Source organism: Rhinoderma darwinii, chromosome 2, assembly GCF_050947455.1.
Source record: "Rhinoderma darwinii isolate aRhiDar2 chromosome 2, aRhiDar2.hap1, whole genome shotgun sequence".
Lineage (NCBI taxonomy): Eukaryota > Metazoa > Chordata > Amphibia > Anura > Rhinodermatidae > Rhinoderma > Rhinoderma darwinii.
In genome coordinates, this window is record NC_134688.1 from 190,055,629 (window position 1) to 190,079,058 (window position 23,430).

General features: G+C 40.3%; 1 protein-coding gene across 2 annotated transcripts in view; it reads right to left on the reverse strand.

Annotated features, from left to right (window-relative positions):
• The window catches only part of RASA3 (RAS p21 protein activator 3), a 214,536-nt gene that overhangs the window by 30,959 nt on the left and 160,147 nt on the right, over positions 1-23,430 (reverse strand). For both annotated transcript variants that reach the window (XM_075852643.1, XM_075852644.1), the window contains 7 exons: positions 23,204-23,280; positions 22,327-22,431; positions 18,338-18,491; positions 11,414-11,562; positions 10,385-10,499; positions 7,678-7,752; positions 6,686-6,809 (listed from right to left, as the gene is read on the reverse strand). In XM_075852643.1, the coding sequence (XP_075708758.1) occupies positions 6,686-6,809; positions 7,678-7,752; positions 10,385-10,499; positions 11,414-11,562; positions 18,338-18,491; positions 22,327-22,431; positions 23,204-23,280 (799 nt within the window). The remainder of the gene's footprint in view (positions 1-6,685; positions 6,810-7,677; positions 7,753-10,384; positions 10,500-11,413; positions 11,563-18,337; positions 18,492-22,326; positions 22,432-23,203; positions 23,281-23,430) is intronic.

Here is a 23,430-nt window from a genome sequence, read left to right on the forward strand (position 1 = left end):
GTGCATTCATAGACGTTACTTGGAGCACCAGCGCTGCATTCGGCTGCAATTTGCTTGACTGTGCAATGCCTGTTCATCAGAACGATTCTTAACATCCTTTTCTGCCCCTTTCGTCGACAAGTTGTTAACGTCCAGAGTGTCCCCTTTCGCTGGATGCTTTTCCTCGATCACACCATTCTCTAAATCATGGCTTGAGAAAACACCACAAGGTTGGCAGTTTTTGAAATACTGGCCCAGGATAGCCTAGTACCGATGACCACGTTTCATTGGAAGTCGTTCAAATCGTTCAATTTTCGCTTTCTAATGTGGATTCAGACCGAAATGATCCACGGAAAACTGGTGCACTTGATTTTATGCTGCACTCTGGGGTCACATGTCTAATTTCCATACAGGGAAGCACCAATCATGAAAAGGAATGCGTCACTAATAAAGTGGCCAGTCAGTGTATGTGTTTAATGGTGTCCAAGGTTTCAGATTATTCAACCATCATATTACAGGAATTTTACTGCATTTCAATTAATAGCTGACCAGTCATTAAAAATAATGCTTAATAAAATATAATGAAAAAAAGTATGATAAAAATATATTATAATAAATATTGTAAAAGGATAATCTAAACACTTTTACTATCAAAATAGTGTAACATAGCTAAACTTAACCCACAACTACAGATGAGCGAGTCAATTTTACACTAATTGAACTCGGTCTGAATTTCCCAAAAGTTACGAATTCAGAGCCATCTGAAACCTTTGATGTTCATTGCCCATGGATCTGGTTAAATCTATTGGCCGCCAATTTACGGATTAGTAAAAGGATTACATGACCTTGGGTCGCTTCCCCATAATGCCTTGCAGGCAGCCTTCCTAAAATGCATTGCAATTGTCTCTCCCTCTACCCATATATGTTGATGTCGCTTTAACATTACATTCTGTATTGGCGTTAACAAGCTTGAAAAGGGATGGATTTAACTTGGATACAGTCCTAAAAGACATCAGAGTCAGAAACGAGTTTTCAGGGCAATCGGAGCACTTTCGATTTGAGGACGTAGGATTCGATCAAATTGGACCGGAAATGAATTTTGGGAAATTCTCTTATCTGTACCCATAGACAAAAAAAATACATCTTAGAAGATGTACATAGCCTTACTAGCAAAAAACACTGCAGAATATGTTATTGTACTAAAATAAAACCGTATATAAAACAAATTACGGTATGTTGACCCTTAGAGGATTAGCTGTGGATTTTCCGCAATGAAAATCTGTGCGGGAAATCCAGTGTATTACAGTAGCAGCAAAGTTGTTGAGATTTGAACAAATAATATCCACACACTGAAGGAAAAAAATCAGATGGGAAAAAGTTCATAAATTGACTTGTGGTGCGTATTTTTAATCCGCAGCATATCAATTTATGCTGCAGGAATCGCTGAACTTTTGTTGCGTTTTTTCCCCCTATTGAATTCAATGGAGAGGCAAAAGACGGAAAAAAAAAAAAACGCAAATCAGGAAAAAATAAATAAATCTCTTTTTGTGCTTGGGGAACAGAGGAACACGTCGCATTTGGCAGCGGAGATTACGGCCGAAAATCTGCACCACAATTTGGTGTGGCTTTTCGGCTGGAACGCCATGTGGTCTTGGTAAGGATTAGAGTGGATCAATTCAATAAAATGAATTCATGCAGGTTTGTGGAGTACCCGAGATCTCAGGGATTTGGCCTTTGCCAAACCTATATCATTATCACAAGGAGATAAATATTGTTTTTTATTAACCCCTTAATGACCGCCGATACGTCTTTTTACGGCGGTCATTAGTGGGCTTTATTCTAGAGCGCCGCCAAACTACGTCGCTGCTGTAGAATAAAGTAAACAGAGCAGGGAGCCGTGAAATCTCCCTGCTCTCAGCTGCCAGAAGCAGCTGAGGGCTGGGGGCGTCCCTGCTCTGCCGGGTGAGATCGATATTAGTATCGATCTCACCTGTTTAACCCTTCAGATGCGGTGCACAATAGCGAGCACCGCATCTGAATGGTTTTGGAGAGAGGGAGGGAGCTCCCTCTCATCCCACTGACACCCGGCGATAAAATCGCCGAGTGTCTGTGTCTTCTATGGCAGCCGGGGGTCTAATAAAGACCCCCAGGTCTGCCTGCAGCGAATGCCTGCTAGATCATGCTGCAGGCATGACCTAGCAGATGCCTGTCCGTTTTAAACGGACAGGCAGTAATACACTGCAATACAAAAGTATTGCAGTGTATTATAATAGCGATCGGAGGATAGGGAAGTCCCCTAGTGGGACTAGTAAAAAAGAAAAAAAAGTTTAATAAAGTTAATAAAAAAAAAAAAGTGAAAAAAAAAAATGAAAAACCCAGCTTTTCCCCTTACAAAATGCTTTACTATTAAAAAAAACTACAATAAAGCAAAAAAGTTACACATATTTGGTATCGCCGCGTCCGTAACGACCCCGACTATAAAGCTGTTACATTATTTAACCCGCACTATGAACGCCGTAAAAAATAAAATAAAAAACAATGGAAAAATTGCTGTTTTCTGTTAATCCTGACTTTAAAAAAAAGTGATAAAAAGTGATCAAAAAGTCGCATCTACTCTCAAATGGTACCAATAAAAACTGCAAGTCGTCCCGCAAAAAACAAGACCTTATACAGCTATGCCGACGCAAAAATAAAAAAGTTACAGCTCTTCGAATGTGACAATGGAAAAATCTAAAAAATGGCTTGGACATTAGGGCCCAGAATGCCAGCAGGGGGAAGGGGTTAATATTGTGATTCATAAAAAAATATATACATATATACACACACATTGTGTGTGTGTCCATACATATACACACACACACACACTTCTATTGTCCACTCACACCTTCCCGTTTATTTACAGGAAGGTGTCCAGTGCTGCAGCAGTCACATGGGATGAAACATCACCCCAGGAGGCCAGCCTGGACGAAGGAGCGCACACACACACACACACACACACACATACATACATACATACATATATATATATACACACACACACACATACATATATACATTATATATATATATATATATATATATACACACACACATACATATACACACACACACACACACACACACATAAAAACCATAGAACAGAATAACGGCACCAGGACTTATAGATAGATGAAAAAAGGGTTGATTTATTCACCAAGTGAGCAGCGACGTTTCGGTGCGTCACAGAACCTTTCCCACAGTTTGAGAAAGGTTCTGTGACGAACCGAAACGTCGCTGCTCACTTGAGGTGAATAAATCCACCCTTTTTCATCTATCTAGAAGTCCTGGTGCCGTTATTCTGTTCTATGGTTTTTATGCATTTCAATTGGGGAACTGATTCATCCTCTGATAACGTGCACATGGCGTAATATATAGCTGTATGGAGTGCTGTGTTAATCTACAAGTGGACTGTACATACATACATATATATACACACACACATATATATATATATATATATATATATATATACACACATACACACACACACACACTTCTATTGTCCACGGACACCTTCCCGTTTATTTACAGGAAGGTGTCCAGTGCTGCAGCAGTCACATGGGATGAAATGTCACCCCAGGAGGCCAGCCTGGACGAAGAAGCACAGAATTCTGGGTAAGTAGAATAATCACATTTTTTCCACCGCAAAAAAATGCAACATCTGCTATATGTTGTGGGTTTTACCTCACCAATGAATTTAATGGGGAAAAGCCGCAACAAAAAAAGCAGGGATTATGCAAATACAATTGACACGCTGCAGATTAAAAATCCATACCGCAGGTCAATTCTGAGCGTTTTTTCTGATTATTTAGGCAGCGCATGGATGAGATTTGTTCAAATCTCATCCACTCTGCTACTACTGTATTATGCTGCGCAATGAAATACGTTGTGGAAAATCTGCAGTATTTACGCGACGTGTGAATTTACCCTCACAGTGATGCAGAAGACCCGCTCTGATAGGATAGCATCACAGTGATGCAGGAGACGACGCCTACTGAGGAGAGATAAGGTCTCCTCCTCTCCGTACCTTTACTCAAATATGGCATATTAGGCGTCAAGCGGAGAAAGGGCCATAGCGGGACAACGGGAGGGCCCAAATTTTTTTTAATTACAGCGCTGGAATAGAGAGCACGCCAGGAACAGGGGGATGTATGTAGTTAAAAAAAAAAAACACAAACCACGACAGGTGCACTACTGAGAGATTCTGATGACATGTCCCCTTCTGATTTCTGTCAGGTGCGGTATTGTCATGAAGACCATCTACATGCTAACTGGCATGAATGGTGGTTATGTGGGTATGTGTGTAAACATTAAAGTAGTTGGCGCTAAAGTCATAGCTCAGTATACAAAATGTTGTGTTTTTTGGGGGGGGTTAATGTACAATAAAGGGCCTTTTATAAATTACTTTTGGTACGTCTCCTTTAACCCGTTAGTGACCGGCCCATAGTGTTTTTACGTCGGTCACTAACGGGCCTTATTCCGATGCAATAGACTTTTTATGTCGCTGCATCGGAATAAGTAAACCGAGCAGGGAACGGTCAAATCTCCCTGCTCTCAGCTGCCAGAGGCTGGAGGCGTCCCTGCTCGACCGGGTGAGATCGATATTAGTATCAATCTCACACGTTTAACCCCTCAGATGCGGTGCTCAATAGCGTGCACCGCATCGGAGTGGTTTTGGAGAGAGGTAGGGAGCTCCCTCTCATCCCACTGACATCCGGCGATAAGATCGCCGAGTGTCTGTGTCTCCGATGGCAGCCGGGGGCCTAATAAAGGCCCCCAGGTCTGCCTGTAATGAATGCCTGCTAGATCATGCCGGAGGCATGACCTAGCAGATGCCTGTCAGTTTTAAATGGACAGGCAGTAATACACTGCAATACAGAAGTATTGCCGTGTATTATAAATGCGATCGGAGGATCGCATAGTGAAGTCCCCTAGTGGGACTAGTAAAAAAGTAAAAAAAAATAAAAGTTTCATAAAACGTGAAAAAAAATAAAAAATGAAAAACCCACTTTTTCCCCCTTACAAACTGCTTTACTATTAACGAACAAAATAAAGTAAAAAAGTTACACATATTTGGTATCACCGCGTCCGTAACGACCCCGACTATAAACTTATTACATCATTTAAACTGCACGGTGAACGCCGTAAAAAATAAAATAAAAAAACATGCAAAAATTGCTGTTTTCTTTGAATCCAGCCTTAAAAAAAATGTGATAAAAAGTGATAAAAAAGTCGCATCTACTCCAAAAATGGTACTGATAAAAACTACAAGTCGTCCCGCAAAAAAAAAGCCCTCCTACAATTGCATCGACAAAAACATAAAAACGTTACGACTCTTCAAATATGGAGACACAAAAACAAATAATTTTGAAAAAAGTGTTTTCGCTGTGTAAAAGTAGTAAAACATACAAAAACAATACAAATTTGGTATCATTGCAATCGCAACAACCTACTGAATAAATTTATTGTGTTATTTATACCACACGGTAAACGGCGCAAATTTAGGACGCAAAAAAGTGTGGCGAAATTGCAGTTTTTTTTCTATGCCCCCCCAAAAAAAGTTAATAAGAGTTAATCAATACATTCTATGTACCCCAAAATGGTGCTATTAAAAAGTACAACTTGTCCCGCAAAAAACAAGACCTTATACAGCTATGTCGACGCAAAAATAAAAAGTGTATAGCTCTTAAAATGAGACGATGGAAAAACGTAAAAAATGGCTTGGTCATGAACGTCTAAAATAGGCTGGTCATTAAGGGGTTAAAGACCATTTCTACAATAATATATTCCTTAATTCATATATAATTATATCATACTTATTTTAGGTTCATGCTACTGGTCCTAAACCACTCAATGGACAAAACTATGCAGTAGAAATACTAATTTTGAATAGATAAAGACTTGTCTGATACATTGCTATACAAGGAAAGGCTATAAATGCAATTTAATATATTTTCTATAAAAACAACAATACACTACAAAACTATGTTTTTTCTAGCGGACTTCATCTTTAGTCAATGGCATAAAATTCATAACTGAAAGATGGATGCTCGTATTTCCACAACAGGGGAAACTTCAAGCGTTAACCAAGTTGATGTCTACTACCGGCATGTGAAATGCCTCAGCTCTTTGGTTTTATTAGAAAGACCACAACCATTTTTGGAGAGTCGGCACATTTAAACAAGCATATGATGCTGGAGATTTATAAGGAGCATATTTTCCATCAGCTGGAATAGGCTGTACACACACAAGGTACTTATTTTGCCTTTCCCTTGATTTCACCACAAAGAATTTGCCTCGTAAGATTTACAAAGCCTGGTCAGAAGGATTCGATCTGGCCCGCACTGAGATGATGTGAGAAAGATTTTTTTCTTCTGCAGCATGAACCTCTTCACTAAGTTTATTGTCGTTCTGATATGAACACTTAGAAAAGGTGATGAAATTATTTTGAATAACGCTCTACCCAGAAGTCTACCAATGTACGAATGTGGATCTGTCATTTAGCGGTCATACTTAGATGTATTTAAGAAGTGTGATCAACAGTGATGGCCCATGCAAATGCTTCATCATTCTCATATATTCTTGAAAAGGAGCAATGTCCTGTGTAGTTAGATACCAAGATGAATGATTACAGATAATTCCTTCACAATGTCCGGTATCGGCTTACCTTGGAAACGCTTTGCAGCAGACTCTCTCAAAGAGAAGAAAATGTCACACATAACCGTCGGGCAACTGACTCCTGATTTTGTGATGACATTAAAGATCTGGTCTACATAATTCTTCAAGTTTTCCTACATAATAATAAAAAAAAATTTGTTTAGCACATAAAGAGGATTTTTGTCAACCATAGAACCACATGCCCCATATACTCGGAGACCTGCGGAATGCTAGAAGCAACTTTATTGTATAGACTAGATCTAAGATTGTTGACAAATGTAAATCCACAAATATAAAAAGTATGTAAGTGAACATATAAACTAGGGACAATTTTACAGAAAGTCAATTAACCTATTCTTTATTTATTTATTTTTATTAAAAAGGGGGAATCCACACAAACACGGGAAGAACATACAAATTTCACGCAGATATTTCTCCTTGTAGGAATCAGTGTTAACCATTGAGCCATCATTAGATCGTAGGCAGTGTTTCCATGAAGGCAGTGTCGGGGTCACATAGTGCAGTGTCGGGGTCACATAGTGCAGTGTCGGGGTCACATAGTGCAGTGTCGGGGTCACATAGTGCAGCCCCTTTTAATGTTAAGACACAACTAAAAATGTTGTTGCGTGTTATACATACATGCCATTCTAGCGGAAATAAACAGCCTCCTAGAGGACGTGTCTAAACCTGCATAGGGAATACAGAAACACGAGCACTTTAAGGCCAGGATCACACACACAGTTTTGATGCCGTTTTTTGAGCCAAAGCCATAAGTGGATTCAAAAGGAAGGAAAGGTATAAAGAAAAGACTTGTGCACTTCTTTTCTTGTGTGCCAACTTCTGTGCTTGGATAAAAAAAAACAGCCACAAAACGGACTGTGTGATCCTGGCCTGATAGTGTATTCCCTAAGCAGAGATGGGAAATACTTGTGCCAGACAATCGCCATTTCAATCTATTTATTCTAAAGTATATGAAACAAATATGGCACATATATTTCTTACCTTGTTGGTTTCTAAGTTTTCACCGTCTTTCAACTTCACAGGATCAATCTCACAGGGTTTATGTAACTCGCAGATCTAAGGAACACAAAAAATATAATAGTACTAAACAGAAATGTCAATAAGACATCAGTGCTTGGCAAACTTTGTCCTACAGAGGGCGCAATGAACTAGTGTTCTTGTACCGTAAAACTGAACTCCCCGTAGACTGATGGGCCTCACAGATTGTTGGGGCTGAGTCACTGTGAAAGGAAATGTGCGGTTACTTTTTGATAAGTCAGAGTCCCAGGAGATTACGGTCTCAGGTTGACCAGAGATGGTCTGAAAGGAGATATAAGCAGGGTGTAACCATCAGCTGTATAACTGGATGTGACACTGCCACATATGTTCTGAAAGAGGGGTCATCAGCAATTTCCACGTCTCAGTCCATAAACATAATCTAGTATAATATAAGTCAATGATTCCGTTTTTCTTGATCAGTCTATTTCTTAAAACATACTGTGGTTCTGAATGTTATGGAGCAGAATACAAGTGATGTATGAAGTGTCAAGCATTTTTTATAGGGATGAGTTATTATTGTGCCAGGTGTGGAGCTGTGCTCACATCATCATGCACATTAAGTGATGGCAAGATGCGCATACAGCACTGAATGCGTTAATGCTGCTTTCCACACTGCATTCTGATAAACGGCTATAATTAGTAACACGCACAGTCAGGTCGTTCAGATGCTTAAACAGCTGCCTGAAGCTTCATAATAAATCATGAATGTTCATGGAAATCCTCGTTGTCTAGATAACAGTATTGACGTTCAAATTTGCAATATGTACGTAATCTCTATGTATTGTCTTATACACGGTCTGTTCTTATTGAGATCACCACAGTGAGCACCGTCCTGCGATGAAAACATTTTCATAAACAGAAGAAAAAGCCAATTGTTAGTGTCAGGGGAAAAGAATTCACAGTTTAATACTTTATGTATAAAGTTTTATTGCAGACAATTCTGCCTGTAAAAATCAGCTCCGTTTTTTTTTAAGTTGTTTTGCACCACAAGTGTTTTGCCGTGTTTTTTTACCTCTTCAACAGGCAAAGGAAAAGTCGGCCGTTCGCTGCATTTTTTCCATCTCCCATTGATTTCAAATGGGGTTTTTGAGGTGAAAAACGCCTCAAGATAGGGCATATCGCTTCTTTTTCCCGCTTGCAGGAAAAAACCGCCCCTACCTCCGGCAATTTCGGCCGTTTGAACGTGTGAACGGGGCCTAAAGCAGAAGGTGGCAAATTTTGTTACAAAGGCCAAATATTGGTGGCTGTAGTAGAAGGCACAGCTTAGCTTAAAGAGGCTCTGTCACCAGATTTTGCAGCCCCTATCTGCTATTGCATCAGATAGGCGCTGCAATGTAGATTACAGTAACGTTTTTATTTTTAAAAAACGAGTATTTTTGGCCAAGTTATGACCATTTTTGTATTTATGCAAATGAGGCTTGCAAAAGTACAACTGGGCGTGTTGAAAAGTAAAAGTACAACTGGGTGTGTATTATGTGCGTACATCGGGGCGTGTTTACTACTTTTACTAGCTGGGCGTTCTGACGAGAAGTATCATCCACTTCTCTTCACAACGCCCAGCTTCTGGCAGTGCAGATCTGTGACGTCACTCACAGGTCCTGCATCGTGTCGGCCACATCGGCACCAGAGGCTACAGTTGATTCTGCAGCAGCATCAGCGTTTGCAGGTAAGTAGCTACATCGACTTACCTGCAAACGTGGATGCTGCTGCAGAATCAACTGTACCCCCTGAGGAAGCGATTAAGAACAGCGAAACGCGCGTTGGGGTTTTTCTGTGGGCGACTCAGCACGGACGTGTATTGATATCCCTTACTTTCCTTTGAAATGGGTAAGACTGCACTGTTATAACTGCTCACTACTCTCATTACTGATCCTCCCGGTGTGACTCTCTCCTGACTTAATAGTATCTTTCATGCTTATATAACTGAGAGGACACTGCGGATGATCAGTATACAATCCACATGGATGTAATATATTATAATCACTTTTGTGGGTAGTATATACTGGTTTGCGGCATACACCATTTCGTCTGTGTTACATAATATCTTCCTGTGCTGAATGACGTACCATAGTACTAGTACTAGAGTCTTCGAATGATGTGTTTTTAAATGTATGTTATTTTGTAATAATAAAACTGATATATTCTTATATACTCCGACTATATGCTCTATTCTTTCTTCGGTATGGTTCTATATTACGGAGCAGTCTATCCGATACATTATGGGGGGAAGTTGGCCTTTTAAACTTTACCCAACCTGTAACCAATATATGCTTGGAGTCTATTTATCTACATTTATCAATAGCAGATAGGGGTTGCAAAATCTGGTGACAGAGCCTCTTTAAATAACTAAAAAGTCTGCTTGGAATTTCTATACAAGAAACGATCAAGATGCAAGGGTTGACAATGTGTCATAGTGGTCTGATTCAACGATTCCCATAAAACGACATGAAAAGTAAATTTCCGACTATTGAAGGTGTTCGAGAATACTATGGAGTTAACAGTTCATCGATGATCTAATGCCTTCTTGCTTTATGTATTCACAATATGAATGTTTGGGCTCAGACATGGAGCCACACAAAATCTGTAGTTCTTGGAAAGAAAAACAAAAACAATCTACAACAGTTTTTATATTACAAATATCACTGGTTACCTCATCTATAATAGGCTTTAGTGTAACTTGAAGATAATGCATTCCAGCCAGTTTCATGGTCTCATCAATGCATTTGGACGTCAATGAATTCCCTCTGAAAATAGTATTTGGATCTCTAAAGAAAAAAAGAAAAAAGTATGGCAATGGTTTGCAAAATTGATGGGTTCCGTCAGTCAGAGTAGTTATTGCCCATGCTTCAAAACGATTTGTTAGGGGTTAACGTCTGGACATCTGTTCTAATTTAACTTCACACTTTTTAAGTGACAGTAAGGGGGAATCCCTTGTAGGTGGGGCTAATATGTTACACAGAATGGAATTAAAAGAGGACCTATCACTAGGTCACATTGAACTGGTTATCTGACCTGAATAGCACGGACTCCGATTCCAACGCCATTTTTGTTTTCTTCCTAGACCCCTCCGTTCTAGTGATACGGACCACTGTTGTGTTGGCTCCCTATATGCAAAGTTGGTGTAGGTAGCCAACAGGGTCGTGAACTACCCTTAAGCTGCTTCGCCCTGATTGGTCAGCATAAGAGGCAGGGCAGCTAGCTCCACCCTATTGGCTAACTATAGCCAATTATCATATAGTGAGCCAACACAGCAGAGTGCGTTATTTCTGGAACGGGGGGGGGGGGGGTTCAGAAAAAATACAACAGCACTGGAAGCAGGGAGAAAGTGCTATTCAGGTCAGTTAACCAGTTCAACGTATATGACCTAGTGATGGGTGCTCTTTAACAATGAAATGTGCTGATGGCTACATCGCTCTTACTTACATTTCTAATCAGTTCAGTTAAATTCTGTAACATTTTTCATGGTGTTAATGCGTGATAAATAAAGTTTTCTTTTTATAGTACAACTCATACCAATTATGTGTCACTTTTTTTTCCATTATCAACCATTTGTAAGCGGAAAAAAAAGTGGTGAATATAGATTTTAAAAATCTCAGTTGACTTAATACTTTTTTTTATTTAGGTAATAAAAGAATTACCCTTTGCTTGTACTCAACCAATAAAAAAAATTGCTACTCACTGTGTTCTGTTCACTTCAGCATTAGCAATGGCGCTGATGAAAGGCACAATCTTGCCATAATGTAAAAAAAGACGGACCAGAGGTATTGCAGCTTCCTGTTTTTCTCTGCAGACTTCACCCAACACATGTGCAGCAGATGCTGAAACAGGCTGGAAGGAGGAGACATTGGAAGTTACAATTTTCACATGACATGAAGATAAAGCGGATGACAGAACACTATTCAAATACAGGAAAATAGTCGAACAAAAGTTTGTCCTTCCACTTTTATTACACCGAGCCGTCTATCCCAGAATTAATATGAATAGCGAATTGACAAAGATTAAGTCTTCAATTTAGGAAACAAAAGGCTTAGCTGCTTAGGTATTATTGGTATAAAAGGGATTGAAACGCATGGAGAGTGGAAAAAAACAAGGACAAATCATATATTTATTTTATAAAATGTTTTTATTGGAGGTTTTTTGTTATTTTAACCACACTTAACAGTAAAACTTTCAGTATTTGATCTACATTTTGTGCAGCCTTTTAGGCAGATTGTTACAGGAATCGGGTACATGTGGCATGCTATGGGCACTGCTAACTTTTTGCACTCCCTTTTGAGATGCTCTAGTACCCCCATAATATTGAAAGTAACCACAGTAAGGCTGCGCATTGTACAGTTTTCAAAACCTCATTTACAGACAAAACTTGTATGGACGTTAGGGCATGTGGTGAATCCGCAGCAAAATCTGTGTGTTCCATGCACATTTTGCTGCAGATTTGCAATGGATTTCACACTAGCAGTAAAATCCACCACGGAAACAAAGCTATGAACTTACCCTTAGTTACTTCTTAGGGTATGTTCACACGACAGCGTCCGTAACGGCTGAAATTACGGGGATGTTTTCAGGAGAAAACAGCCCCGTAAATTCAGCTGTAACGGCATGTGCAGGCGCTTGAACGTCGAGTCCATTACGGACGTAATTGGCGCTGCTTTTCATTGGAGTCAATGAATAACGGCTCCAATTACGCCCCAAGAAGTGACAGGTCACTTCTTTGACGCGGGCGTCTATTTACGCGCCGTTATTTGACAGCGGCGCGTAAATATACGCCTCGTGTGAACAGACAAACGTCAGCGCCTTGCTTTCAATGGGCAGATGTTTGTCAACGCTATCGAGGCGCATTTTTCGGACGTAATTCGGGGCAAAAACGCCCGAATTACGTCCGTAATTAGTGTGTGTGAACATACCCTTCTACTTTCTCCACTGCCATGACTTCATAGAAGACTGTTCTGCTCCCCTGCCGCTCTGTACTAGAATGTATATTATCGGTCAGTGTGTGAGGGTCCTTTTACACCGGCCAACTTGGGCCGTAAAAGCGAGTGCCGATCAATGAGATAGCTTGTCAATCATCACGTCTGCTCATTTCACAAGGAGATATGATCCGTAATGTATGGGGATGACCGCTCATTACTACGATCACTCATCTCCATACATTTTCATTACGTCGACAAAACATCTCCCTGTTTACACAGGGAGATTTGCGGCCAACGATAACATTTTGTGCTGCATAAACTATACGATTATGCAACAAACTAGCGTTTGCCCGTTCATCAGCTGATCGTTGCCTTGTGTTCATATGAACACTCATTTGCCCAATAATTGGCCTGTGTAAAAGGCCCTTAAGACCAAAACCAGCTATTAACACTGGTCAAATCTCTTAGCCCTTTTATGATTCACCAATAAGCCTTTCACTAAAAAAAAAAGTATTGTGAAAGGCAGACTGAAACAGAAACCAAAAATATGTATGAGGGTGCGGTTTTCTCACTTCTATCTCGAAGCCAGCAAGGGAACATCCTGGTGACCCAGCATCAAGATTTAATGGTCTCGGCTCTGAGGTCTACTAGTAGTTAGCAAAATGTTATTTGGACACCACCGGCCTGGACCTTTTTCAGAGGGGGTCACTGAGATGCACATTACGACATCACTCACTAGTAATCAGCATTTGTTCTGTAAATATTTGGTTTGAAGCATTGAATAAAAAACAGGTGCTAGTTGTAGCCATAAAAATAGGACCATACTGGGTCACACTATTCTTTTTTGGATGACTATCACTACTTGAGTGTCCAGAGATGGAGAATGGTCTCATTGAGGTATATGATGACACATATCTGTTCACAGAGGCACCAGCACCACAGGGGTGATCATTCCCTTTCTACAAAGGATAAGTGCCTGTTCACATCACCGTTGCCCTTCCATTGAGGGGTTCCGTCGGAGGTTTCCGTCGGTTTAACCCCTCAACGGAAAGGCAAACGGAAACCTAAGCTTCCGTTTCCCTCACTATTGAAATAAATGGTGATGGAAACCTAGCTAATGGTTTCCGTCCCATTGTTCTTGACTGAACCAATAGCGCAGTTGACTGCGCTATTGGTTCCGTCAAAACGGCAGAACCCTGTCACAACGGTGACAGACGGAAACCATTAGCTAGGTTTCCGTCATCATTGATTTCAATAGTGAGGGAAACGGAAGCTTAGGTTTCTGTTTGCCTTTCCGTTGAGGGGTTAACCCGACGGAAACCTCAGACGGAACCCCTCAACAGAACACAGATGGTGATGTCAACATAGCCTAAGACAGAAGAGATGATTGCAAACATGTTATAAAATCACCTGGTGCAAGATTATGAATGCACCCGATCGATCGCACATCAAATCGTTCGAATGATTCACCATCAACATGCTTGAGCAAAGTGGGAAATGATCTACTGTATTTGGCTGATCGTGCCATACATGCTTATTTTCAAACGGCGACGGCCGAGAATATCCAATCGGACATATATTTTTGGCAGACAGCAGTCTGCTATTGCGAATAATTTTCAAACGCACGTTGGCCGAAATTGTCCCTTTTGGACAACTTATCCTACGTGTATAACCAGATTTGGTGACCAATAGCTGGCTATACATGACCAGGTTGACGGAGTACAACTCGAAAGGCTACATTCTGCAAGTCCATATGTACTAAAAAGATCTGCTGTCAATATGGCATACCCTTTAAAATAACATGATACATAAATTTCAACAGTTTGTTGAATTCAGTTTTACTAGGATTTTTTTTTATCAAATTCAGTTACCTCACAAGAACTGTGACTCAAATACATGAAATGGAAGAATTGTTAGAAGCAAATGTTACTGAAAATAACCCACTAACCCACTCAGCAAAATCCCTGTTGTGTCAAATTCAGACAAGAAGTCTCAAATAAACCCCCCTAAACTTGACTGAGACATAAACCACTCATCAAAACAAAGTGTAAACAATAGCTTGTTCAAGTTTTTCCCAACCACAAAGAAAGCAGAAATGAAGTAACAAAGGAGGATGAGACTGGCAACCGAAAATGCAGATTTGATTAAATGGAAGCTTACAAGCATATTACAAGACCGCCACAGACTGTCAGTGATGCAGTTAAATGTAATTCAGTTATTTCCTAAGACGCAATCCAAAAAGTCATAAGATCTGTGTCTGTTCTTAAAAGGGTGTTCATTCAAAAACGTTTCCCACAAATAATTTACAACTTGACAGTATATATTATATACTCATTATAAAGCATCATATAGACTGGATGTTTCTACTAAAGGTCTTTACATATGCCAATGATCAGGCAAAAGATTGTTCATATGAATGCTCCTTCCCGATCATTGCCCTGTGTAACGCTCGTTCATTGGTTGATCTGCTCGTTTATGCAGCATTAAATATTATCGTGGTCAGCAGCACATCTCCCTGCTCGCCCTCATACATTACTGACCCCCATACATTTGTGATCATAGCTCCTTGTGAAAGGAGAAAGCGAGCGGCGATCAATGAAGCGGTCTCCTTGATCAGAGCTCATTTTCACGACCCATATCGGGCCGTGTATTAGGACCCTTCACTCCACGAAGTCTGGCCAAAGATAACATACCACCCTATAATACCACTCAATATAATGTTACATAAGCAGGAGGGTTAAAAAAACAAAAACAAAACATAGCTTAAGAATGCCAATGGGAGAGTAAGTGTAACCTCAACGGATGTTCACTGTATAACTTTGTAAGAGAAAATGGTAAAAAAAAAAATATCAATATTTTTCTACCATCCTCAACAGTGCTTCTCAAGCCATAAACCGGGCCTACCTGGTCAGGCTTTCCCTAGTTGTTGGTGGGGTGCAGCCAGGAGGTAGATTTGACAGAAGTAATCATAGGCTACACATTGGTGCAGGAAGAGAAAACCTCTCTGATTGATCATCAGAATTTATTACTTTTACCATGCTATGGGACACGAGACCCAGTAGAAAAAGATTGAAAAGCCCTTTTCTACAGGACAAAGTTTCCCTAATAACGACAATTTAAAGGGATCCTGTGACTACCTTGATCTAAGCGGTCTGTCACTCATATTTTATTGATTTAGGATAACTTACATTTTGAAAATTGCAGCGTGATGCGAGCGCTGGGAGGGAGTCTGATGTATTCTTGAGTTGCCAATCCCCCCGTCCAGCCATCGATTGACAGCTTTCTCGTTATGAACAGCACTAAACTATTATACATAAGTGACAGTCTGTGCCTGTCACTACTTTATGATGCCCACAGCATTAAGTCAGTGACAGGTTGCCTTTAATATTAGGAAACTACTATGAGATCCATTTCATAGGTAAAGACAATGAGATCCAAAGCTGGGTGTGTAGGATACATGACAGCTCCAACATAATAAAACTACAAAATACAAAACTAAAAAATATGTTGTGATTTCAAGTGTTTTGCGGTGTTGTCCGGAGGATCCTAGCTTTAGTGTGTAAAGTTCTATGAACAGTATAGAAAAACGCGTGTGTGAAAAAGTTTCATTAAAAAAAAATCAAATAAAAAAACAAATCATTAAACAAGATCGAATGACAGAGGGTTTCCTTTTTTTGACAAACACACAAAGGAAGGCCTGGGTGTGTCAATTTAATATGTGAACACGTTGTTTTTTTTAAAAGAAAAAAAAATAACAGTTTTGCTGCTCACCAGAGGAAGAGATTCAATCACTCAGAAACCACAAAAACTATTTTTCAAACTAAGGGTTACAGACAGAGCAGCAACGCCCACGACTTTTACATTGAGGAAATATTTGTAACATTTGTGGTGGACTATTCCATGTCATTGCTATAACGCTATCACAGATTTAAACTGTAAGAACATAACTTTGTAGAGTTAGTGGATTTGTTCACAGAAGTGGGGGATTGTAATGTGGCCCAAACTGCCCTTCATTATAAAAGACAGACACCACGTCACAAACTGATAATGGTGGTTATATTATCTGCGACCTGCCACACCTGCCATGGGCATCTCTGACTGCGGCAGACACACAGAGAAGTAGGGAGGGCGGGGAGTCACCGTTCCTGGAAGCCTGGCGCTTCTTCCCATAAGATACAGCGCCTGATCTGCTACACCCTGACTCCTATTGACTCACCTCTCGCTCAGCTCTGCACCTACCACAGTCCTTTAAGACTGGTTGCTGGACTGGCAGCGGTGTAGTGCATATGCAGCTGGTCATGGCCACAGACCCGCGGCCACTAGCTTGCAGCTACTGCCCTGCCCCTTGTCCTAGATTTGCTGCAAGACATATCAAAACGTCGCTATGCCCCCCTGGAGCCGATAGAATTGTGTTTTACTTGGTAGGTTATTTCCCCTACTGCCCCACATTACAATATGCCTATATTAATTTATTTCAGTTGACAACTCAAATGTGGGGACGAAATCAACATTTGGGATAAGGATAAGTGGATTGTTTAAGATCCAAAATAGGGAATTATATATTGATATTAATAAATATTTAGATCTATTCACATGGCAGTGTCAAACTGTGGTGTATTGTCGAAAATACCGCAAAATCGTGGCAAATTTATGCAAATATGCTGGAATTTTGCAAAAACCATGGCATCTTTCTGCGGTTTTATGGTAAACTCGGTTGATAAACAGCAATTTTACCTCACTATGTGAATAAGGCTCAGAAAACATTGCGTCTGAGTCATTCAGCAGCATTATACGTCGGGAATATACCTCCGATGGAAGGTTTGCCGTATGCCACTGTATAGGCATGCACTGGCATACGTCATCCAAAAGATCCCATAGTAAAAGAAATGTATATCACATGATATACATTTTTTGCAGTGGTCTGCTATGCTTTCCTATACTGTTCTGCGTACCGGCCCAACAGAGGCCCAAAGGTCACTCTCTTGGCTTCCGTCCGGTGAATAGTGCTCTATAAAAGCATTTAAAAGTGTTGTCCAGCATTAGTGAAACATGGCTGTTTCTTTTCCAGAAACGGTGCCACACCTGTACATGGGATGTTTCTGGAATTGCAGCTCCGCTTCATTGAAGTGAATGGAGCGGAGTTGCAGCTCCGCTTCATTGAAGTGAATGGAGCGGAGTTGCAGCTCCGCTTCATTGAAGTGAATGGAGCGGAGTTGCAGCTCAGCTTCATTGAAGTGAATGGAGCGGAGTTGCAGCTCAGCTTCATTGAAGTGAATGGAGCGGAGTTGCAGCTCAGCTTCATTGAAGTGAATGGAGCGGAGTTGCAGCTCAGCTTCATTGAAGTGAATGGAGCGAAGTTGCAATACCACCCACAACCTGTGGACAGGTGTGGCATGATTTTTGGCAGAAAGCAGGTATGTTTCTCCAATTCTGGAAAACCCCATTACTGTATACAACAGAAACTTTTCATGCGGTATATGGTACTTATAGGGGTCTAAGGCAGCGCGCACAGGGCCTAAGCCCGTTGGGGGTATTATAAAACATGTTGGCATAGAAAAGTGGTGCTGCTGACTATAGATCGGTGGAGGCCTAAGTTTTAAGAACTGCCCAGGACTTATGGTACACACTTGGCACTGGATACAAGGTCTCTTTAGAATAACATTTTGGTTCTTATTACGAGCTATTCAACTGACCTCAACGTCTCCAGATTTTAATAAGAGGTCTCTGAGGCAGTTGTAGCACTCGCTTGAAAAAACATGATCTTCAGTGTAAACTACATTGAGCCTCAATGAGCCAAGATCCTCTGGCTTGCCTGATTTGCCATTATCCCTGGGTTGAAGCAAGTACCTGCCAAAAAGGAAAGAAAACTTGCTGTGAAACTTCCAATACATTACGCTGTATACAAAATAATATTTGAGACAATATTTTTAAAGGAGTTTTCCCACCTTAGCAAGTGATGGAATCTCACTTTCAACGAGAATTTAGTGGTTAAGGCCCCTTTTGAATTTTCTCTACACGGGGCTGCTCCCAACCAGGAGCTGAACAGAGAACTGCAGCACAACCTCATTGAAGTGTATAGGTTAGTGCTGCAATGCCCAGGACGGAAAAGCTGTGTAGCACCAAGGCCCTATGGATTTTAACCTGGGTACAGAGCACTGCACACTCTCATTCTTGTGTTCAGTGGGCATCCCAGCAGTCAGGTACTCGCCAATTCTATACCATCATCAGTTATGGGGTGGGAAAACCCTTTTAGCACCAAGAAGAGAACACACACGGCTATACCAAGATTCATACATTTCGATTTTTGTAATGCAGTTCCATTCAGAAATTATTAATGTCAGTCAAATTCAATTATATTACCATCTCCAAGGTTTAAGCCATCATTACGTTACAATGGTTACACCCAATGAAAGTCTTTAACAAAGTGATCTAATCCGCCAACAATATTATTTACTGGTTGGTCTAGATTTTGGAAACGGCTTTATCCCCCATAAAGAGGTTTATTCACAGTATTATAGTGTCCTGCTCCTAGAAAACTGGAATGTTGGCGTCTCACATTGATGTGTCCTCTAGGAGTGCAGTAGTAAGAGCACAAGCATGAACATGTGAGAAACAGCTGAGTCAATGAAATATCAAGATATTGGATATACTAAGCATGCCCAGGAGGTAAGGCACATAACTACTGCTAAAATGTATTGGAAAAAGATATAGAGAATCATCACCTGGGTGTATTGTGTGCTGCTTCATACAAACAGATCCCGACATGTGTACACAGTATTTGATGAGCATTACACATCTCCAGTGGCCTTTTATTGCACCTTAATCATTACATGATGAAAATATTACCTTTATTATCCGCTATGCATAGCAGTAATGTTGTTGTAAATTGTAATCTTCCTTTATGGTGCTATGGCTTCTCACTTTTTTTAATGGAATAGGACAATATAGATTAAATAAAAGTATTCTACAAGGAAATAGCTTTTAACATGAGTAAGAGAAATTCGTAAGAGTGTTATTAAATAGGACTTTAAAAAGGCATGTCAACCAATGAGCACCATTTAAGAGATAAATGTACCGCCTACGATAAATTACGAGATATTAGAAATCATCACAGAGTTCTGTGATCATATAACGGACTTCTAATATACTTATAATTTATAGTAAGGGGGTTCATTGATTAATATGAAACAGACACCCTAAAAAAAAAAAAAAGTCTGATCCCTGGGGGCCCCACCGCCTGGACCCCCACAGATTACTAGAACGAGTATAGCGCTCGACTGTTACCTGCGGCCCCATAGGCATTGAATGTAGTGGCAGCGCACATGCGTGACCACCTCTTCATTCAAATGCCTCCTTATTTCGATCGTGCAGTGAGGAGAAACGGTGGCTCGGGACCCCCTTTCTAGCGATAAATGGGATTCCCAGTGGTGGGGGCACAGCAATCAGACATTTATCACCAATACTTTGGGTAGGTGATAAATGTCCTTCGTAGGTCAACCCCTTTAAGAACCTCTTTTTTTTTTAAAGACAGAGGGATCTCTACGTGTCAGTCAATCATTGTTTAATACAGGAGTACCTAAATGACCAGCACCTATGTAGCGCCTCTTATCTCTGTATAATAGCCAGGTTCTGACATCAGATCGTGAGGTTTATAAAAATATTATTTACAGACATATATCATTAGAAAATTTCCATTAGCATGTATTTTATATCTATACAAAAACATTGGTGCCTTAGTAAATACATTACATTAATTGTTGCATCAGGAGTTACAGCCAAGCAGCTCTTTTGGTTATCATTGGAAACCGTCAACAAGCTTGTCAGAACACACATCCCTATCAGCTTAGCTGAGCTCATATTATGCAGTGGGACAGTTCGTTTTTCCTACATCAAATTACTATACAGTGTCTTCTGTAAACACTATGATTCCCAGAATGAAAGTCACCAGAGCAAGCTCTGTGCAGACGTTGAGCCTGCAAGACCAGAAAAGATTTCAGCTCTGAACCCGGCAGAATTGTTAATGAAGCTCTGAACTATAATACAGGTTGTAACTAGGGATCATCCCAAAGCAAGTAATGCAATGTATTTACAAAGTTACTCAGCTATTTATGTAGATTAATTTTATATGCAAACTGTAAAATGTAACCTGTTATACTGGATATAGACATTGTGTATACATAAGAAGTAATCAGGACCACATATCACAGGTTTCCTGAGCACCACAGTGGTCCCATGCTGATCAATTATCTGCTCCTAAGACATTCTGCCAGTAGGCCAAGTGGGTATTACAACTGATGCAACAGCTAAAAAAGGCTTCTACCAGGGGACAGTTCCTACGACTTTTGTTCAATTTTTCTTCTCACCCTTGAACTCCATAAAAAAGTTTAAGGTTTGTATTGAGTCAGGCTTATAAGGGTTTTCTGGCTTCTTAAACCTGCTGGCCTATCCTTAAAAAAGGCCATCAATATTAGATCGGTAGGAGTCCGGCTCTCGGTACCCACATCAATCAACTATTTAAAGGGGCCGCAGTGCTACGGCGAGTACTTTTATTAGCGGCTTTTCCTAGTATTACAATTCACAAGTGAATGGGCTGAGCTGTAATTGCCGACAAAACCGCTACTAAAAGTACGGAGCAATCAATGGGGACGCAGTACCAATCTAATATTAATGGCCTATCCTAAGGATGGGCATCAATTTAAAAAAAACAAAAAAAAACAAAAACTGAAAACCCCTTTTTTTTTTTTGACGAGTGGAATGAAAACCAAATGTCACTTTATTTAACTGGATCCAGAAGCAAAAAAACCTTCCAAATTAAAGATGATGGAACTTGCCAGGAGGTGTAGTGTGGTATCCCACTGTATAGGCATACAGTGGAATACGTAGCCCAAATTCCCCAGGAACAGCACTACTTGAAGCGCTGCGCCAGGAGAAGCCTCTGTTGTCACGGTCAATACATGGATATTGATGTCAGGGACTTTAAACTAGGGAGTCCTCGGCTCAAGCATCAGATGCGCTCTTGATGGGGACTCGGACTGGAGAACCCCTGAGGTCAACGTCCATATATAGACAGTAATGTCAGGAGCTTCTCCAGTCCTGGAGTCCCGAGACAGAGCAGTGCTGATGATCTGGCCATGGACTCCATAGTTGAAAGCCCCTGACATCACTGTACATATATGAACAGTAACGTCAGGGGCTTTCCCAGGGCCGGAATCCCCAAGCCGAACACTACATGAAGTTCTTCATGGGGACTACGGCTCTTGGGAAGCTCCCTGAGTAATAAATGTAACATATACCTCTGATGGATGCCATGTAGAGGTATCCGTTACACATAGGCTCCCATGTTGTAAAAATGTATACCATGCAGTACAGTTTTTTTTTCTTTGCAGAATCTCTCAGAATGGAATAAAAGTAGTGCACTACATTATTTTATCCTCCAAATAAAAAATAAATAAAGGTATACCGACATATACCAGCCCGACAGAGGCCAAAAGGATGCGCTTTTGACCTCTGTTGGGTTAATGGACCCCTATGGACACGTAGGGATAAAACGCAACTTGAACCAGGCCCACATGCATGTGGGCTGCTCGACCTACATGGGTGTCTGCTCTGGAAATTATTTGGCCCTGTTGTATTGGTCTTAAAAATCATGAAAACACATTACTGTAACTGTAAATTACTATACCATGCATCGTAGCAGCTGGATTGTCGTAGGACCTTGAGTGGAATTTTAAGTTCTCCAAGAAACTCGTCCCCAAACTTTAGATTACTTGCATTCCATAGGTCAACCCTGTGGAGAATAGCACAGGTTATAATAAACAGTGTTGTAATAAATACTGGCATAAGATCACATCCTAGTGAATGAAAGGTTTGATTCTGAGGCTTTAGAATGTAACGCACATAACTTACATTCGACCATATAGACAAAGAACAAAGCTGCCACTGGATCTACCAGCAGTGAACACAAATTCTGTGATGAAGAAATCTCATACACTTAACCCTGGATGGTCTCCAGTCTTTGATATCAGCTCTTGAAGATAGATTTCCTCAGCTTATAGTTTAGTCATAGACAGAAGGGAATACACTATAGCAAGGTTCAATGACTAAATGACGGCAGTTTCCAACCATATATAAACTCTATGAATGGTGTTTAAAATAAGCTATTGTGGTATTTTATAATATGTACAAATATGAATGACACAAAAAATGACAACATACAGGTTAGCCTCACTGGAACTTAAGACATGTTCAATCTAAAAAAAAACAACAGCCTTATAATAAGGTGACACAACAAAGACACCATGCACAACATTGGTAGGTGTTTAACCGAGATCATTAGAACTTTTTTCTCTTGCATATATGTCAGGAGGGGGAACAGAAGGAGCTGATCGGAGATTATTTCCCAGCTCAGAGTTGCGGTTGTCACCTTTAGAACTCACCAAGCCATTACTTGGAAGGGTAGGGCTGTGATGCGCAAAATAAAAACTCATGCAGCACATTCTGATCCCATCAGGCACTTTAATTTTTGGTTTTCGGTAAATGGACACGAAGATTTTTCCTACCTTATTTCCATTTTGTCCACATCATCCTCTTCTATTTCAAAATGGGATTTCTTGTTGTAACTACTGGGCTTTGTCACCTGAATTCAAAAAGATGGAAACAAAAAAATGAACATTCAAATGGACTAATTTTTTTTCCTTCTGATAACCCAATATGATATAGAAAAAAAGACAATAATTCTTAATTCAAATAATACTTCCTCAATTTAATCCTTACTACTCAGGCCTCA